The following is an 18,789-nucleotide window of genomic DNA, read 5'->3' on the forward strand; positions in this document are numbered from 1 at the left end:
CCTGTGACACTCATGCTCCCTCTCACATCGTTATGAAGTCTCACAGTCTAATGTCTTCCTTGTTCAGGCAGCTTGTCACCACATGGAGCCACACTGCATAACACACAACCTACTGTAAGTTCAAACTATAGAAAGCTATGATATTTACTAGTTTCTATAATTATAATACAGTTGACTCTAACTAGAAATTATATAAATACTCGTGCCTTATATTAAGGTTGTTTATATTCATCTGTTTATATTGTATGTTTTAAATCACGGAGGAACATTCGGTTCATTCTGTGAATACCTGAGGCGGTAATCCAGAAATCGAGACAAACTCCAGCTCACATTTAGTGCAGTTTCATGTCAGTGTGAATTTTCTGTATGCTATCACTCCTGTGAGAAAGCACACATTGGCAGAATCTGCTGCCTTAAAGCGAAGCCTGTAAAGCATGCTGGTATTTTGTCACCTTGATGAGAAACTAGTGAACTCCAGACATAGAGCTTTAAGCGTTTAATAACTTTTAGTTCATCCAATCAGGATACACAGAAGAATTACAGGGTCACAGAAGAGACAACACAAAGATAAAACTGTCAACACCCATTTTTTCTAATGAGGGGAAAGATAATAGAGAGGATGGAAACACCTCGCTGTTTGTTTCACTTTCTTTTCTTTTCTTCTCTTTCTTTTCTTTTCTGTAAGATTGAAAATCATCACATGTTTGGAAACTGAAAACCGGAGGGCCCATATCTTGTAGGCATATAGAAAAATTGGATTGGTAATTGTACTTCCTTGAATGATGTTGCTGTTGAAGAGCGCCCTCCTGTGGTAAAAAGTAGAGTGTACATGCAATTGAAAAGCAAAAAACACAGTTCATTATTACACTATAACTATTATTGTGTCGATTTGTATGGGAAATTGCAACCCAGTTTTTCCATATTTAATATAGAAACAATTTGCATTGTGCCACAATATGGCACATTAACACAAATACTGTGTTCCTTACCAGACCAAAAACATTTATTCTAGCGCCTCTGATGGCCTATGTTAGGTATTAACATTGCCATCCACACAACCACAGAAAAAAACGTTGGCCAGCGTCCATTAAATATTTGTGTCCATGGGTCTATAACTTCAGTGGAGGCCTTTCCAGGATTTACAAAGAGCTTGTTGGGGTCCCAGAAATATTTTAGGTTTTCTAATTTTTTTAGGCAAATACTATCCAGATATTTTTTTTTCAAAGGCTGATCCTAGCTTTACTGGTCATATGCCTCAGAGCGCATGCGTGACGGTTTCACCTTTTGGTGACCTGTTAATGCATCCTGAATAAACAATCTTGGACACTACAGCCGCGCAACACTAAAACTTAATTACATCATGTAAGTTTGCTGTTACTGAAACACACAGTGCTCTTATTTACATTTTTACATTTTTTTTGTCAGCTTTCCATGTTTAAAGCTTTAAATTTAGAGTAAAAATGTGTAAAAAAAAAAAAGTCTTACCTTACCTAGCTATAGTACGACACTTGCTAGCTAAGCAAGCTAATAAACTTGAAAGATTTCCATGTGAAAGTTATTTTTATCCGTCTACATAAATATATTTGTTTATAGCGCGAGACATTAAGTTAGTTGGTGTGATGTAAGATACCGAGGTACAGACATGTTACCTGTAACTCCGCTTCTTTGTGTGCACAGGCCAGAAAAGGACAACTCTCCCCAGACTGAAGTCTTCCCTGCTATCAGATTTAAAGCTCTTGACTATGTTTTTGAGGTGAGCTTGTTCATTTTACCCGGAGTATTTCTCTAAAAGCTTGTTGTTCTGATTCTTTGTGTGTGTATTTCAGGCCAGCACCAGTCTGAAAGTCATGATGAACCTGCTGGCTCTGCCAACACCTTACCTGACAGGTGCCAGTGACCTGTATCCACATAGTGGAAAGCTGCTTGAAGACACCTACAGGAAACCGTGGGTCAGAGGTATTAAAAAAAACAAAACAACAACTTAAGTTTGTAGAGCGGGGATGTAAGTGGACCAGACTAGTGAAAATCTCATTTCTGTTAGTGCAAAGAAGTTTGACTGCATATTTAATCCTAATATAAGAAAAAGATGTGCAACTTCAATAGTACATTTCAGTTTTTATATATGATAAAGAAATGCTGCCATAGTTAATGAAAGAAATCTGTCAGCATGACTCTTTGGGCTTTGTAATAAATCAACGTGTAAAATTACTAAAGTAATTTTGAAAGTACTTAAGCAATCATAAAAAAACAGTAATAGTGTGTTGATGATACAGGTAATCTTCACATGCCTGCCATATGAGTTAATTTGCTTATATATTTATTCCCTTGACAGGACAGGTGATCTCCACTTGCAGACTTAATGTCGGTGGCTCTGTCGTTGATAATCTGAGAGAAAAAAATCCACCAGTAAATTCAACAGAAAGGTTCTCCTGTTTAAAAACACAATCCATTCACTGAATTTTGTATTTGTGGAGAGATATCATAAATACTAGTTACTTTTCAGATTTGATGTGAAAGATGAGGTGGAGGTGATACCCAGCTCTAATCCTGACTCACTTCAGGATTTAGATGAAGATTTGTATGGTTCCCTTTTAAAAGACTCACAGACTGACGGTCCATGTCAGGAATCGTTTTTTAAACAGACACCTGACGAGATCACGGATAAGAGTGAAGGTGAACCATTTCTGTATACTACAATAAAGTTGTAATTCTAATCTTCTTTAGGAAATCAGTTGTGGTTAGTAAAACATGTTTGTGTTCTGTGAAAGACCTCTTCTTGCCAGAAGAGCTCATTCCAGTCGATCACCTGGCAGAGTTTAAGAGACATTTGCCTACACTGAGAGTCAAGTTGTCCAGATTGAGGATGCTTCCTGTAGCTGACCCGCTGCTGAGCTCATCAGGAAATCCCATCTCAGAAGACAACATGTTCAGGTGCATTTTAAAACCTGCAAATGAACAACCTTTGTGTGTTTATGGCCCCACTAACCATCATGTTAAACCTGTTGGATTGTAGCTGTTTCAAGTACTGTGCATCTTATGAAAAACCGGCAGATGTGGACACCACTAATGTTCAGACATGCGTAGACATTCAAGAGGAGTTTGTTAAACAGCCACTCACGAACGGAGAGGTAACTAATCCTTATAAACATGAGACTATTTGCTCTGTTTATTGTTAATAGTTTTTTCTCTGTAGTTGCTGCTGTTGCCTGCTGTAGTGGAGACTCTTCAGCTGAGCACAGAAAAGTTCACAAGGTTTTCAAACATCTACAGTCATGTGAATGTTTCCACTGAGCTGATGGACGAGGAGATTCCAGTCCTAGATGTGCTTCGAAAAGGTGACAAAGACCAAAATCGTTTAAGATGAAATAAAAAATACTTTTTTAAAAAACATTATTAAAAGATAAACTCATATATTTGACTTTTTGTCAGCTTCCCTTTCAAATCCTTCAGTGGATATTTCCAAGTTTGATGTACCAGATGAAGCCAGTGAAGAAACCAAGATGAATGGAGGCCTGATTGAGTCAGATTTTGCAGGTACAGAGAGCTTAGATAAAAACTGTAACTTGTTGGTTATACTTTTCATCCAATAATAGAGAAATATACAGAGGCTACATCAGGCACACCATGTCTCTTCGATTGTTTGAGGTGTCTAATTCTCTTTCAATGTAAGTTTTAGTTTACTGTGTCTTTAAGGATGTGCGGTGCTTCCCACTGAAATGGAGCTGGAGTTGACTCTCAACCCGACTCCCCTGAAAAGTCAAACTGACATCTGTCTGTCCACCTCTGAGCTCAAGAAGGAAGAGATGTCTCCTTGTTGCAGAATGTGAGTAATGTCAGGTTGAGCTGCTAACTAAACAGTTCTGATAGGTTTTTTTGTTTGTTTGTTTATTTTCACTGATTTCACATTAACTGAACAAGCATGGTGCACACATAGAGATGTCATCTGGATTAACATTTATATTAAGATATAAATTCTTATAAACTGCTACAGCATGATGAGAAAATATGTGTGATTCCCATTTTATGGTAATTGGAGAAGCTTTTGAAACAATAATGATTTTCATCTAGATCTTTGGTGTCGCCGAGAGCTCAGAAAGAGATGAAGGCGGTGCTTTGGAAGGCAGAGAAGCACCTGAACTTTGTGGTGGGCTTTCTGTTGTCAGGTAATTTTGTAATTAAAGGAAGACTCCACAAATTTTCCACATTAAATACTCAACACTGATTAACAGTGGAAAAGTGCCAAAGCCTCCACTGGCTCTTTAGAAACCACTTTGTTCACTGTGACAGTTTTGCTAAAGTGACTTTGGGGGAATCAGCAGGGGGAACAAAAGCCATTAAGTTTAAATCATATGAGTATACATTTTGTTTTTATTATGCAAAATTTGGGGTGAATCTGCTGCAGCACTTCTGACTAAGAGGACTTTAAAACTCACTGAGGTGCTGCAGTGCTTTGGCATCAATAGTTAAAAGGCTGATGTTTTTGGAGACCACCAGATGTCACTGTGGCCCCAAAACATCTTGGTCTTCAACCACCCATCTACTTAAACATTTCTGATGGGTTTGCAGCTCTAAATGGAGTCTCAAATTGGATGTAGAGACTTAAAACGTAATGTATCACAATCTAGGGACAGGGGTTGACAAAATGTGACTGTTTACCATGCAGAGAAAGTCAATTCAAATGAATGTTGCTATCATGGAAACTCTGGGGTGCATGTTTTTGTGTCATGATTGGACTTAAAGTGAGATTTTTTTTGTTTTGTTTTGTTTTTTTGTTTCTAATCTATCACATTTGCAGACGTACTGAACACAGAAATCTCTGAACTGTGTCACTAAATTGCTGTATTTCCTACAGAGCCTCAAATGTATGAACCAGCTGTTGACTTCCAGCCTCTGTGGGAAGCCTTAAAAGTTATCAAACTAGAGAAAGAAAGTTTCATAAGCGCTGCTGACAAACTGCAGTCCGAGATGGAGACGGAAGTCCCGCAGTTATCTTTGTGCTGCTGCTGCGACTTCACAGAGAATATGAAGTCTGATCTTCCCTCCATCAGAGAGGAAACTGGAGAAGACTTAAGTAAACTGCCACCTGAACATGTGGAGGGTGAGTGTTTTTGGTTTTTAGATGTGCATGAGTCCATGTGTAGCTGTATTAAACATATGTAGATAATTAATTACTAAGCTATCGGTTTACTGACACTTTTCCGCATCCATTTCTTGGAAGCAGCAGTCTGAGTAGAGATACCCAGACTTCACTCTCCCCAACCACCTCCTCCATCTCTTTCAAGGACACACCAAAAATGTTCCCATCTAGCTGAGAGACATAATGTCTCCACATGTACTGGGTCTGCTTGGGCATTTGCTGGCTAAACATGCCCTAAACATCTCATCTAGGTGGTATCCTGAAAGGATTCTATGCCAGAACCTCCTCTGCTTGCTCCTTTTGATGCAGAGGAGTCTCAGGTGGGGCTCAGACCCCTTTAGGAATTATCCACTCTGTGGTGGTTAGTGGTTTGCATGATAGTTTTTGTCCATCGCTGTTTTTTGGCAGCTCACCTGCAGCCGGTTTAAATGCAGAAATGCCAGTCAAAACCAGGTTAATTGTTTCAGGTGTTTTGGGGGTTTTTTTTAGTTGAAGTGCAAAAATTATTTATATTAAGTATCATCAGGTCTCGTCTATTTTCCTTCTATTCTGGTTTCAGTCGACTCCTTTCTATTGAGCACCACAGCTGAAACTCTTCTCCAAAAGAAACCCACTGATGATTCATCTCTGAATGCCTCCCAGATGCCTGCGTTCAACACAGTGAATAAAGATGTAAAACCAGCTCCTGTCACCACCAAATATGATATTGGTGGCAAGAAGTTTTCAGAAGTTGCAAGCTGGTCTTCAGCTCATGAAAAAGGCATCAGCAGACAAGGACATGACTGTCAGATGGAGCTGAGTGCAAAGATTTCTGAGGAGGCTGTCGCCTCCACACTGAATACTAGAGATGATGACAGAGGTTTGCTGTTGGCAAGAAATCCACCAGAGCTGGACCTTGACCCCCTGGCCACCTTCATGATGCTTAGGTCTCAGCAGATCGCTCCTGTTTCTGCATCACCTCAGAGCTCAGGCAGCACTGCAGGTACACTATGCTTACTATCTGTTCTTGCATAGTCTGAAGGTGATTTATGCTTTTGCAGCTTTATTTTCAAACATTGTTTTCTGAACTTAAGACCAGAATGTTTGTATCTATTATGTGAAAAATGTAAATGAAGTATTATAGTCAAAGTCTCCACAGGAAAACTGTGTGTAGCCACAGATCCCTACACTTCCCACAAAAGAAAACAAAACGCATGAATGCGCTGTAAAGCTCTTAGATTCTTCATGTTAGATTCCTCAGTATAATTTCTTCAGCTAATCTTTTAATCCCAATAAGTTTATAAACTTCTGCTCATCCAACTCACATAAAGAGGGCATTGTTTCTAAGAAGGCTCTAAAGCTCTTAGGTAAGCTGATTATTTTTTTAATAGTTAAAAACCTTAACAGATCCAATAAATTTACCCTTGACCTGAACTTTCTTGCTATGACTCCAGATGTACGCCTGTAAAAACTAATGTAGCCTAATAAAAACATGTTTTACCTAAGCTCATCCTTTTATTTATCAGCACATGAGGTGAACCACCAAGCACTATTATCAGAGCTGCAGCCTTCTCCAGTGCAGAGTCAAACACTGGACGTGAGGCCAGGAAATTCAAACAGAGAGGAAGAACCTGCTAATCAGTGGATGGGTCAACTCAGTGGAAAATCACAGCAAAGACGGGACAGCCAAGTAGTTAAGATCAAACCTACAGGTGTGACACAAGTTATCAGAGTGAAGTAAAGTAACAAATATCCACACCTTACGTTCACATTTGAGTTTCAGTCAAGTAATTCCACACTTTTACAAATGTATCATTAGCAGCAATTATATGGAGACCTGAAAGCCAGGCGCCTCCATAATTTTTTCATAGGGGTGGCCCTATTGGGGCTACTAAAAATATTGGGGTCACAGACCAAAAACAGAATTTCCAATATAGGTTACTTGAAAAATATGACAAAAAGAGACAGGTCTTGACAGGAGGGACCACATGGGGGACCAGCAAAGTTTGGGAGTCGGGCTGCTTGACTGCATTTCTCATTGACCAGACTGTAGTAGGGTCTGTTTGGAAAGCATGGTGGTTCAGATGGTGTTTTAAATTAGTGTTTTAAACCCTGTGCAGACAGCCAGCAGCGAGCCTACTGTGAGCTGCTGGCCTTCGCTCAGCCTTGTCTGAGCTCTGCCAGACAGCTGGGGCTCAACTTCCCAGGGTGTGGAGACTTCAGCAGCCTGGCACCAGACCAAACTCACTTCCTTCTCAAACAACAGGAGAGGGCACTCTGCAGGGCCCCTGCACAGACTGCAGAACTGATCAAAGGTAGGAAATGCCATGTTAATGTTTTAATTTGCATGTTGTTGTATTAATGTATTAAACCTAGATTTGACAGAAGTAAATTATCTACTCCCTCTCCCACTGTGTTGCAGATCAGGAAGCGCTTTTCAACCTTGCAGCTCTGATTCATGTGCTGGTGACATTTAAGGAGCTGCTGCTGAAGTGCGACCTCAGTACGGGTTTGGGTGAGATGAACTACTGTCACACAAGCACCCAACCTTTAAAGTTTATTAAGTTAGTTCAAAATGCTGTAGTTGTAAAGGTGGGAAAAATCTAATTGTAATACATTAAAAGTTCAAACGGTTAACTGAAAGTAAATTTTATAATTGTGCTATTTTTATTATAACGTAGTATGATATTGTTTTTACTTTCATATAAGTAACGACTTTGTCGAGCCAGTAGGAGAGAATCTGGGCAAGATACAGAAATATCCCCTGTAAATATTCTAAAACAGTACGATAGAAATTATGCAATCATGTGGGATCCCATCACTCAAAACTGGAAGCTGGAATTTCCAAAATCTTAACATTAGTTTCAGTGTCTACACTGAGGTTTTAACCAAACAGATGCCATATTGTAAGATTTTTAACCTGGTGTTCTTGGACAACAGAGTACCTGACAAAGGCAGCTAAGGGATGTGCAGAGCAGAGTCTGCAGCAGCTGCTAAAGAGGCTGCACATCATCCTCTACCTCAGTCAGAAAAACCAGGAGTCCAGCCTCAAACTGCAGGAGCTCCAGCACCTGGTGGCTGAGTGGCTGAACAGCAGTAAAGGACAGAACAGCACAGATAAAGTCAGTATTGTGTAATCAATCATATACTTCTATAAGCTAAATATGATATTCGTTAAAGTCATAAATCCTTATGTGAAAAACACTTGATAAGATTTGCTTATTTACCTTTGTGCAGATTCTTGTTATCGTATCAGTTCACTGTGATAGCAGCAGATCAACAATAATCAACAGCTTGAACCAGGTGACAGGTAAGCAGCTCACTGATCATTTCAGTCATTTCAGTCAAAGGTTATTAAACTAAAAAATATTCAAAGAAAAATTAAATGCTGCAAAACATGCAGAAATAAGACAAACAGGTGACTGTCATTGTGTCATAGAGTTAATTATATTTGTGTTTTTTTGTTGTTGTTTGAGGCGCAACTGCAGTTTGTCCAGAGCAGGACAAGATAAAGCTCAATGGTGCAAGTGTAGTCAGCAGGTAAAAGTGTATCATAGTTCATTCATCTAGGCCTGTGTGATACATTGGTATATAGAGATATGAAGTCATATATAATTACATGATATTGTAGAGACACAATAAAGCTGTGCTTGAGGTCCCATCCCCTGCTTTCCAAGTTATTTTTTTTTAAATTAACATACATTCTTTATTTTATTTTATTGTTTCTGAAAGATTTGAAAAGCGTATTTTCAGTTTCAAATGGTAAATAATATCTATTTTATTATTTTATATTTTGGCAATAGCAAAATGTATACATCTCATAGCTATATTTTCAGATTAGGAGCCATTCATCACACTGTCTTGAGTATAAGTAAACACGTTGTTGTCACACTTCTATCCTTTTTACAGCATGCATGATAGTGTGTGCGTGGTGGTGTATGAACAGGATATTGGCCCCGACTTCCCTTGGACCTGTTTCTCTCTAGTCGTGGAGTACGACCATCCGGGCCAGTCTCCATGGTCTGCAATCTGTAGGGAGAGGAGCATCAGCCACCTAACGTTCAACACCACCGTCTCTGATGCAGGTCAGCTGCCACCAAATTCCACGTATTCATGTTATTGTTGATATGTTCGCTTAAATGCTTTTAAATGTGCTTGTTTCCCTAAAGAGAATATCTTGTGGTGCCTGGAGGACAACGTGTCGTATGTGTTGTTTGTGACGGAGGGACTTATTAACTATCCGCTGCTACTGCAAATGCTCGAGTCAGAGTGAGTTTTCCTCCTCATCCAGACAAGTAAAAACAACTGTGTTCAAGTATCGAGTATTATGACCAGCCTTTACATCAGAATAATTTTTAAATGTTTTACATCTGAGTAGCTGAGATGAAAAAAATAGTAAAAATAACTAACATCAGGTTACATATCACATAATCTAATATAAGAAGTTTTAATTTAAAGTTAAACAGAAAACTACAGCCAGATTTTAATAACAGTTAATGCAGAGTAGTATGTAAGCACGTGAATGAAAAAGGAACAGTGCATCATGGCAAAGCCCCATCAGCCTAAATCCATTGCAGGGTAATTAACCCTTTAAGACCTACCATAGAACCAAGTCCGCCAGAGCTTATTTATATTTTTACATGCTGTAGGCCATTTTTGGGAGCATTTCAAGTTGCTATACATCAATACAACTCTTATAGCCCATATTTTAATAATATGTATGCATTAAGTCATAGTAACTACATAATTGCAAAAAATGCAATAAACTACAAAAAAATTGAAAATTTTGTTTTTGTTACATATATTTCTAGTTAGAGAAATTTAAGTGTTATCCCTCAAAACTGTAAATACAAAAAAGTTGCACAAAATAGTTTCCCACCACAGGAAATTATTTTGAGTGTCTATATATACAAGTTTATATACTGCGGGAAAAACGAAAAAACAATCTATAGATGCAAATTTGCAAAAAAACAGCATATGCATCAAAATAAACTATTTCCAGCAGTGCAATATTGAGTCCTAAGCATCCCAGAAACGCACAGAAAGTCATAAAGTCAAACATGACTTTTAAAAACACCAGTATAGGCTATAAGGCCTGAAAGGTAAAAAACTACATTTCCGCAAAAATGACGTCACTTCCGGTTTCGGGCAGGAATGGCGGACATGCGATCGTTCCGCTGACGTCTTTCCAACTGTAGGGAAGTGTTATGAACAGCTGATCGGATCGGCAAAGCGTGTTTCTGGAATATTATGTTTTTGTTGCCTGCAAGCGCTTTTTATGCAATTTTTGCAAAGCTATATGTGGAAGGAAACCGTGACCTAGGACAAGCTGATGGCATAAGATGTAAGTACAACTCCTCCGGTTTCATATGCAAAAAAATTATTGCGGTAGCTTACGTGGTTCCGGTTCTACAGGGATTTAAAAATAGTTAAGCAAAACGGAGCGTGCCTGCTCCAACCGGTTTTAAAGGGTTAAAGGAGGACTCGGAGTCACCTGATCAAGCCTATAACTATATGCTTTAAGCCTAATCTTGAAAGTAGGAGCTGGCCCCACAGAAAAATGAAGACTCTGCCTCCAATTGTACTTTTAAATATCCTTGTAAGCCTTGTAAGTAAGCCTGCAGTCTGAGTGCTGTTGTAGTCATCACAGAGTTTACTCATATCATGGATGGAGGAAACTTATTTTCTCGTTCTGCTGTATCACTTTTGACATTTTAACAGATAATTATAACTCTGACAGCTAAAAATCAATCAATCAATATGCTGCCTCTGCCTTGGACTTTCCTGACCTTCAGACAGCAAAGGCTTTTTTTTTTTTTTTTTTTTTTTTTTTTAGCATTTTTACCTGACCTCCCAGTTCTGACGAGCACTGTTTGATCATTTGGTGAAACATGTCTGTCACAGGTTTAATGTGATGGTGCTGGAGAGGAGCCACTGTCCCTCCCTGAAGAGGCTCGGAGGGATCCACAATTACACTCTCATCACAGTGGATGAAAGCACCGCCATCGTCATTCAGGTATCAGGAAACACATAAACACTTCATCTTTGTGAGGAAACTTCACGTAATATGGTGGTAGCTGTAAATTTTAAAGCACATCTAATAACAGTAGACTCCACAAATGTGGGAAAGGAAACATTTTTCTTTACACATCTTAGGCTCTTCGTGGTTTGTAAATGTCTGTGATAAAATAAAAATCCGATGTCTGACAGTGTTTTTAAGGGAACTGGTAACATGTGTTTCACTTAGGTATGGAAGCTTTTTTCTAATGCTGAAAAAAAATGTACATGGAATTTAAACTGGTAAGTTATTGTGATGAAATTTTTGAGATACTTAACTCAAAATTTTGAGTTTTTAAGTTGAAATTTCAACATGCATAACTCAAACTTTTGACTTACAGACAAAATCAGTGATAAAAGTGTGCTTCCATACTTAGTTTTATGGTTTCAGCTTTTTAAACATGTTGGTTTTAGCCAATTTGTTTTAGATCCCACTCTCACCACTTGACGACCATCTTGATACACTTCTGGGCAGTTATTTTGAAGCATTATGTAACTTTCATTTCAGTCCAATCAGTCCTCATAAAGACAATATACACAGTTAGACTTGTTATGGGGGCGGATTTCCTCTGCGTTTAGTCCCAATGCTCTAATGAGTCTCTTAAGTGGAAATGCTGACCAATAAACTCTGCAACTACTTAAAGAAAAACACACATACTTTTGCTGACTGTGTGTGTGTGTGTGTGTGTGTAGGAGCAGGATGAACTATGTCAAGAGCGAGCCAGTGAGGGAGTGGTGATGAGGCTGACTGCTCTCTCGCTTCAGTACAGCTGCTGCTGGCTCATCCTTCATTGTCCAGAAGGTCATGGAGGAAGGTGGGTGTCCACATACTTAACCCTACACCCTCACTTGGAGAGTGTATTTAACTTTGAGCCAAGTATTGACCCTAAAACCTGATGATTTTGTCTTCCAAAAGGGTCCTTATTTATCTCCCCTAAACAGTAGTAGTATATGAGAAGGCTTGATTTTGTGTGTGTGCAGATTTTCCAGTGAGGCCTTCAGCAACTTGGTGCTAGTCTATTCATCTCTGGTGCTATTGAGAATGAAGTCTGAGGATTTGGATGTGAAGGTAGAACATAAGTGGTGCCCCTCTCTGTAACAGATCATTATTATGATTATCATCTTCATTCAAGTCAAATTAATATCCTTTCAGGATATTGAAGACATTTCACCAATATTTTAAACAAAAAGACCAAAAGTAATAAAAAAGAATAAACAACAGTAGGATACAGGCATTTCTGTACATCGTCTTGCAGGTGCTGTTAGTGTCAGATGTATTGGAAATGGCAAAGTCCATCAGTCAGATCTGCTTCCACAGCCTGATGTCCAGTGACAGAGACCCTGTCAGCTTCTTGAACAGAGACTGGCTGACTGTGATGCCCTCACAGGTGAAACTCATATCCCCAAATCAAAGCTATTCATACAGAAAGGTCTAGAATAAATTGCACTGTTTTCAGTGATGAATTAAAGCAGTGTTTTGACTCTATTCTTAAGAGCATGTGGATACATTTTTTTCTATGGTTAATTATAAGCTGGTCCAGTTGTAATCAAGCATACAGTTAGAAAATACAGGTTCTGTGTAGATTTATTTTTGTATTTCTGTAGTCACATTGCAGAAAACAGTGGTTGGAGACCAAGATATTTTATTATTAACTGTGATAATTAATACTGATAAATCAGGGGAAAATGCCATCTACATAGACAGAAATTCACAGTAAACAGAATGTTTTTTCATTAACTACTTATACTGAGAGACCAGTCAGGACCTCATAGGTTTGAAACAGAAATTATTCCATAAATGGTTGTGAAGTTTCAAAGAGACAAAAACTAAATGCACCTTTTACAACTGTCTTATGTCTGCTGTGTGATTTTATTTATTTATTTATTTTATGAATCAAAATCTATTACATGTCTTGTCATTGATTGCATTTCTTTTTTTTCCCATTTGCTTCCTCCAGGAAGAAGAATGTTTGTCACAGTTCCCTTGCATTAACCCCCTGGTTGGACAGCTGATGCTGAGCAGAGTGCCATCCTTTGAGTGGCTCCTGGGGGCCTCATTGTGTCAGCTGAAGGAGCTGCTTCCTGAGGTGCCACATAAAGTGCTAAAGGTGATCATGTGCTGTAAATATGTTTGTATTTGGAACACTTGTTTTACAAAAGCTTATTACTTTACACAGAAGTACAAATTACAAATAAAAATAAACAGAGTTCCGGGCGCCGGTTTAGCTCAATGCGTTGAGCAGGTGACCATATGCCATACAGCTAAGAGCAGCCGACCCGGGTTTGAGTCCGACCCACGGCCCTTTGCCGCATATCTTCCCCTCTCTCTGCCCCCGCTTTCCTGTCCTTTCTTCACTGTGTCTATCAAATAAAGCTGAAAAAGTCCCCAAAATATTTAGAAAATAAATACATAAAAAAACCGAGTTGTTAAGAAATTAAATTTGATTTTTTTCCCTCCTTCTCTTCCGAGTTTAGCTCTTCAGTGACACGACCTCCCTGTATCCACTGGCAGCAGATCCAAAAGACCGTCAAACTTTGACCACTGAGACAAACCAACAAAGCAGCCCACAGACTCACACTGGGGATTATGAATGCATGAAGTCCCCCCATCCAGACCTTCTCTGTAGCAACCAGAACACCAGCTTCCTGTTCGAGAGTCCACAGGAGAGCTTCTACCCAATATTCGAGGATGGCAACTCAGATTTCAAACTTGACCTGAGTGATACTTTTGGCAGTTCAGATGTTTGTTTCCAGGGAAGCTGGAACATCAATGATCCATGGAGAGAGGATGGGAAGATCTCTGGCTGGAGGAGCATAGCTGGAGCAGTGGGGAGGGTTGTTGAAAGATCAGTCAATGAGTGGACACGCAAGACTCCGCTAAACGATTACACCACTTCTTCACACCCTGCTGACAGCCCACTCAAACTGGACTCTACCTTCAGTTACAGTGCCAACCTGCAGCAGCCAGCCAGCCCCCAAACGTCCACATACCCTACACTCTACAAGGACTTTAATCCTCCCAGTCAGCACATCACCTACAGTCTTAGCACACCTACAGGTATCCTGTGGGGTCATGATCACGTTGGGGGAGGGATGACATCACTTTCAGCCAACTACGGCTCCAGATGCTGGGCAGGACAGGAGAGGAAGAGGAACAGAGAGGCTGCAGGCTTGATTGGATCAGGTGAAAAATAGAAATAGAAGCTGTTCAGGTTTCTAGCACAATACTAGCTGTTGACACAACCTTTGATTCTATACTTACGTTGCCATGGTTCCCTGTAGTTTTTGTGGAAGATGTCTATGTCTGTAAATACTCATCAAAATCTCTCTGAGCAGCAGTAAAACTGAAAAGTGCAACACGAGCCGCAAATGGAGACCATTTGCCTTCAGAGTAAAAGTTGTTTCAAAAAGGTCGAGCTTTTACTTTGAAAGTGAATGTAGTTTGTATAGTTGACCATTCACAAGTTTACAATGGCAGGAAAATGCAACAAAGTATAAAGTACATTGTGCATTCTACACCATGGTCCTCAAACTTGCACAGAGAACAAACAACTTTTATTGTCTGGCATACTAACCTGAATTTTATGCTGGTGATGTGAGCTGAGTCACTTTTACTTCAAGAGTCAATAGTTTCCAAGCCTGAAGACAGCACATCAGGTGAGGAGCAAGACGAGGAGCATGCTCAGAATCTTTTTTTTTTTTAACCTTTTTTTGTTGACAAAAAAAGTCCACTATATACAGAAAAACAAGACCCCTCTAAATCATGACAAACTATGGCAACGTTCATAATGCCGTGCTACTCCCAGTGAGACTGTCAGTGTGGAGTTCTGCTGTGACATCCCCAAGTCTCTGAGAAAAAACATTCAGCAATTTTAACTTTCTCGATTTTCCTCCCAGGTCCTTTATGTACATCTTATAATTAAAAATTTAGTTGACTAGTCACACAAGAACCAGCAAATAAGTGTAAGTGCGCATAACAGGAGTTGTGTTGGGTGATCTAATTTATAGATCCCATGTTCAGAGCTGCACGAGAAAATGATCCTGAACAGAGTTTGTGGTTGGAAATGCACATTATAGTCTCCTTTTTCTTATTTTGCAGGTAAACGTTTAGGTGCTAACATAGCCCATTTGTTCTTACTTTATTTTTTTGTTGTTGTTTTTTTTACATTTGCAGTGTTGTCACCATCGAAGAAGGGAAGGCTGAGCTATGAGAGGGTGCCCGGCAGAGGTGATGGACAGACGAGGCTTAAATTGTTTTAGAAAAGAATGGGAGAAGGAATAAAAAATATTAAAATGCATTAAAACATTAAAAGTTCAGTCATGGCATAGTTTGCGGTGGGTTTTTTTTTTTCTTCTCAGATTACATTTTTAGTTTTTCACCTAAAAGTCTACATTTTAAATGTTTGTAAGCAATTGTGATTTTCTGAATTCCTTTTTTGTCACCAAAAATACTGTTAATGTTTAAAAAAGGAGGAACAGTTAATTTTATTAAAGTTCAAAGCAATATCATATGATTTTTGTATTATTTCAATCTAAAATATTGTTTATTGTATAAATTTGTTTTGCACTTTTTCATGTTATAGGATTAGCTATTTTAAGCTGTTTTACAGGGCACGCTGCTCATTTTCTATTTATAATTTAATTTTAATTATCTATTTGTAATTTATCAAAATTCAAAATTTGTTTGATGATTTTTTTGTAAGTGTCCCTGAAGTTTCCCAGGCTGGTATAGAAACAGACAATGATTAGTACTAATAACATGGTAGCATTTTAAATTGATTAACGCCTTAAATCTGCTTACAACTACATTATAATGTTATAAATGATTATATGTTTAAATACTGCTAAGTAACAAGGAGAAGGTGTTGGCAGGTTCTTCTTACAAAACAAGATTAAGCATAATTATAATTATCTGCACATGTTTGCTGTGCTCCCTCCCCATACTGAGCATGCTCAATTGAGGAAAAACAAATTGTGATTTATGGCTGGAGGAATGGGATGGAGGGTGTTTCCCAGTTAACCTGATAAAGTCTCTTTTTAGCAGCTCCAATGGCGGGGCTTCTTTTTTTATATATATAATTTAGTGAAGCAATCCCCTTATCGTGCTCTCTCAGCATGTGGAGAGAGTGCTTATCTTCACGAGCCAGCAGAGTGAAGCCAGCTCCCTCAGGAATGATCCCCAGACAAAGACGACCCCAGGGACATCGACTCCAAGCCTCCCTGCCTCTGGACAGCCATATCAAGCACTGACTACCACCATCAATAACCCCCCACTTTCTTTTTTTTTTTTAAATGTATCCCTCTCTCTACGTGTCCGTCTCCCTGGCTGCTGCCTGCTTAGAAGCAGTGGACAAACAAAGAGAGAAATGGTTTGTTTTTTTTAATGGCACAGGAACAAAAGCAGTCAGCAGGGTGGTCAAAGGAGTCCCCCTATGAAGGCGAGGCAAACAGTAGCCTAATGGTGCAGTAATGGTCCCTGACTACACTGGAGCCCTGCACTGAATGGGACAGGAGATATATTGTGGGAAGGAGCAGGCTGTTTAAACCAAAGCATCCTTTAGTCTGGCTCCTATTTTGGCTTCAGCTGTAAAGGTCACACTGTTATCTCTAATCACAGCCTGCAATTAAGAGTCACCTGTGATTTTTCTGTTTTAAAGAAGAGATGAAGCCCCAGCAGAAGCACCTTTATAGTTGGATAGTGATTACAGATAAGGTGGGGGGGCTTTTGGGCACAAAAGGCAGCACCTCAAAATGCTGAGTAAAAGGAAAATGACACAAGCGCCATGAAACAAATCAACAAATAATGATTCGCATGGTAAGAATAACATTTTCTGAAGTATAAGTAATGTGTTGGTATTTGATAATCCAAATGTAGATTTATCTTGTAGTTTTTCGCCTGGTTCTAGTTTTAATATATAAGGTTTATTACCATTTTCATTATATTCTGGGATTCCTGTTCTTAAAAAAAAGAAGAAAAAAAAACACAATCTAAAAAGCCGGTGCTGAGTTTTGCACAGGGTTCTTATAACATTATTTTTTAAGGCAAATACATTTGAAAATAAAGTGAATTTAAGATTAGGATTTTTTTATTTTTTTTTAAACTGCCTCCGGGAAACAGTTCGTGTAATAATAACTAGTCAGTCAGTGATCATCAAGATAACAATTTAGTCATGTTTCAGTTCAAGTCAAGTCACACTTTGACAAACCTTGAATCACTGACTTAGCAATCCACTGCACACATGGTGTCACAGTTGTGCTAAAATTATAATTGTATGAGATAACATTGTATGAATGTTAGCTTATACTGAACGATCTAAATTGTTTAAACTAATGATGGTGCTGTAGAGGATAACCAAAATGCTGCATGAATGTCCATCTGTACAAAATGTGGTTCCAGTCCTTCTGTTTTCAGGGTGTTGTCCCACAAAAATGGACCTTTCCAGGTAGAATGGGTTGCTTTAGTTGATAAAAAATGATAAAGTTTACCACTAATATGCATCCTGATGATTAACAAAAATGTATTTAAGGCTAAGCAAAACTAAGCCCCAATCAACAAGGCTACTTAACGTTTGCTTTGTTTTACATTTCTGATGAAAACCCCTCACATGGTACCAACTGTTGAAATGAGATGGTGCTCAGGTAAAATTAAAAGGAACAGTGCATCAACTTGCAAGGGACAAACTCCAAAAATAAAACGCCTGATTATGTGGTTTTTGTCAGCTGTTTGAACGACAGCATCAGCAGGACGTATTACGTTATATATACTAGTATACATGTAGTTAAAAATGGTAAGTATCCAAACAGCTCAGACTTAATTTACTGTAATTTCTCCGAACTTCGGCAGTGTTGTAACAGTGTAGGAAGAAGTAATGCAATTTGGTCTACTCCTAAAAAAAGATCCAGTGTTTGGGGTCCTTAGGGAGTAGTGAGACGCTATACAAATACAGGTCATTTACCATTTACATTTGTTTTTATATGAATTCTGCAGTGACTTCTGGCTTAGATTTTCTCTGCAGAACCCCCTGAAATAACACAAGATGCTGCTTCATTCAGTTGAATTTATTTTACGAGTTTGCCCTCATTCTGCTCCCAGATGATGATGATTTACAGCAGGTACACTCCGCCATCAAACCACCACACAGAGAAGTGAGTCTGCAGACCTGCAGTGGAGGCTGGACGGAGGCAGCGAGCAACGGCGCCTGGCCTGCAGGTGCAGCCTCTTGGACGTGCAGCGGGGTCTCATGAATGCCCGATTCAGAAAACGGCCCCCATCGGGCCTGTTCTCCAGGCCCGGGGCTAATCCCGGCCCCTAATCGGATTATGTAAATTCCTACTCCACACAGAGACTTTTATGGAAGGCTGCGTCTTTGAAACAACACTTGAAGGGTGTAAAAAGAACAGTGACAATTGGTTAAACTAGATGTGTTTTTCTGTCTGAACGAAGGTTGAAAGTGGGAGGCAGAGGAAGGGGGTGAGATGGGGGAGTGAGGAGTGGCTGCAGAGAGGTGAGTTAGACGCTGTGCTCTCCGTGTTTCCTCTCTAATTTATGTGTGGCCCCTTGGAATGGCTCAACAAGATTACCGTAGTCATAACAAAACCCATATTGTCCGACTGTC

The 18,789-nt window shown here is 39.2% G+C and overlaps 1 protein-coding gene across 2 annotated transcripts; it reads left to right on the top strand.

The window, feature by feature from the left end:
* Positions 1-1,215: 1,215 nt before the first annotated feature.
* shoc1 (shortage in chiasmata 1) lies at positions 1,216-15,670 on the top strand. 2 transcript variants are annotated; one of them, XM_005928821.3, is made up of 28 exons: positions 1,216-1,362; positions 1,678-1,753; positions 1,827-1,956; positions 2,333-2,423; positions 2,504-2,673; positions 2,769-2,931; positions 3,014-3,128; positions 3,194-3,335; positions 3,430-3,534; positions 3,694-3,823; positions 4,069-4,163; positions 4,853-5,098; positions 5,697-6,119; positions 6,643-6,828; positions 7,237-7,431; positions 7,539-7,631; positions 8,057-8,238; positions 8,354-8,426; positions 8,593-8,656; positions 9,026-9,201; positions 9,286-9,385; positions 11,021-11,132; positions 11,867-11,988; positions 12,155-12,242; positions 12,430-12,561; positions 13,132-13,281; positions 13,649-14,357; positions 15,348-15,670. In XM_005928821.3, coding segments are annotated over exons 1-28 (4,356 nt in total). In that variant the 5' UTR covers positions 1,216-1,360; the 3' UTR covers positions 15,434-15,670. The 2 variants fall into 2 exon arrangements, with proteins under 2 accessions (XP_005928883.1, XP_014191148.1); XM_014335662.2 differs by lacking the exon at positions 6,643-6,828.
* The last annotated feature ends 3,119 nt before the right edge of the window (positions 15,671-18,789 follow it).

Source organism: Haplochromis burtoni, unplaced genomic scaffold (genome assembly GCF_018398535.1).
Source record: "Haplochromis burtoni strain Fernald_Lab_line unplaced genomic scaffold, NCSU_Asbu1 Contig_111, whole genome shotgun sequence".
In the NCBI taxonomy this organism is placed as follows: Eukaryota; Metazoa; Chordata; class Actinopteri; order Cichliformes; family Cichlidae; genus Haplochromis; species Haplochromis burtoni.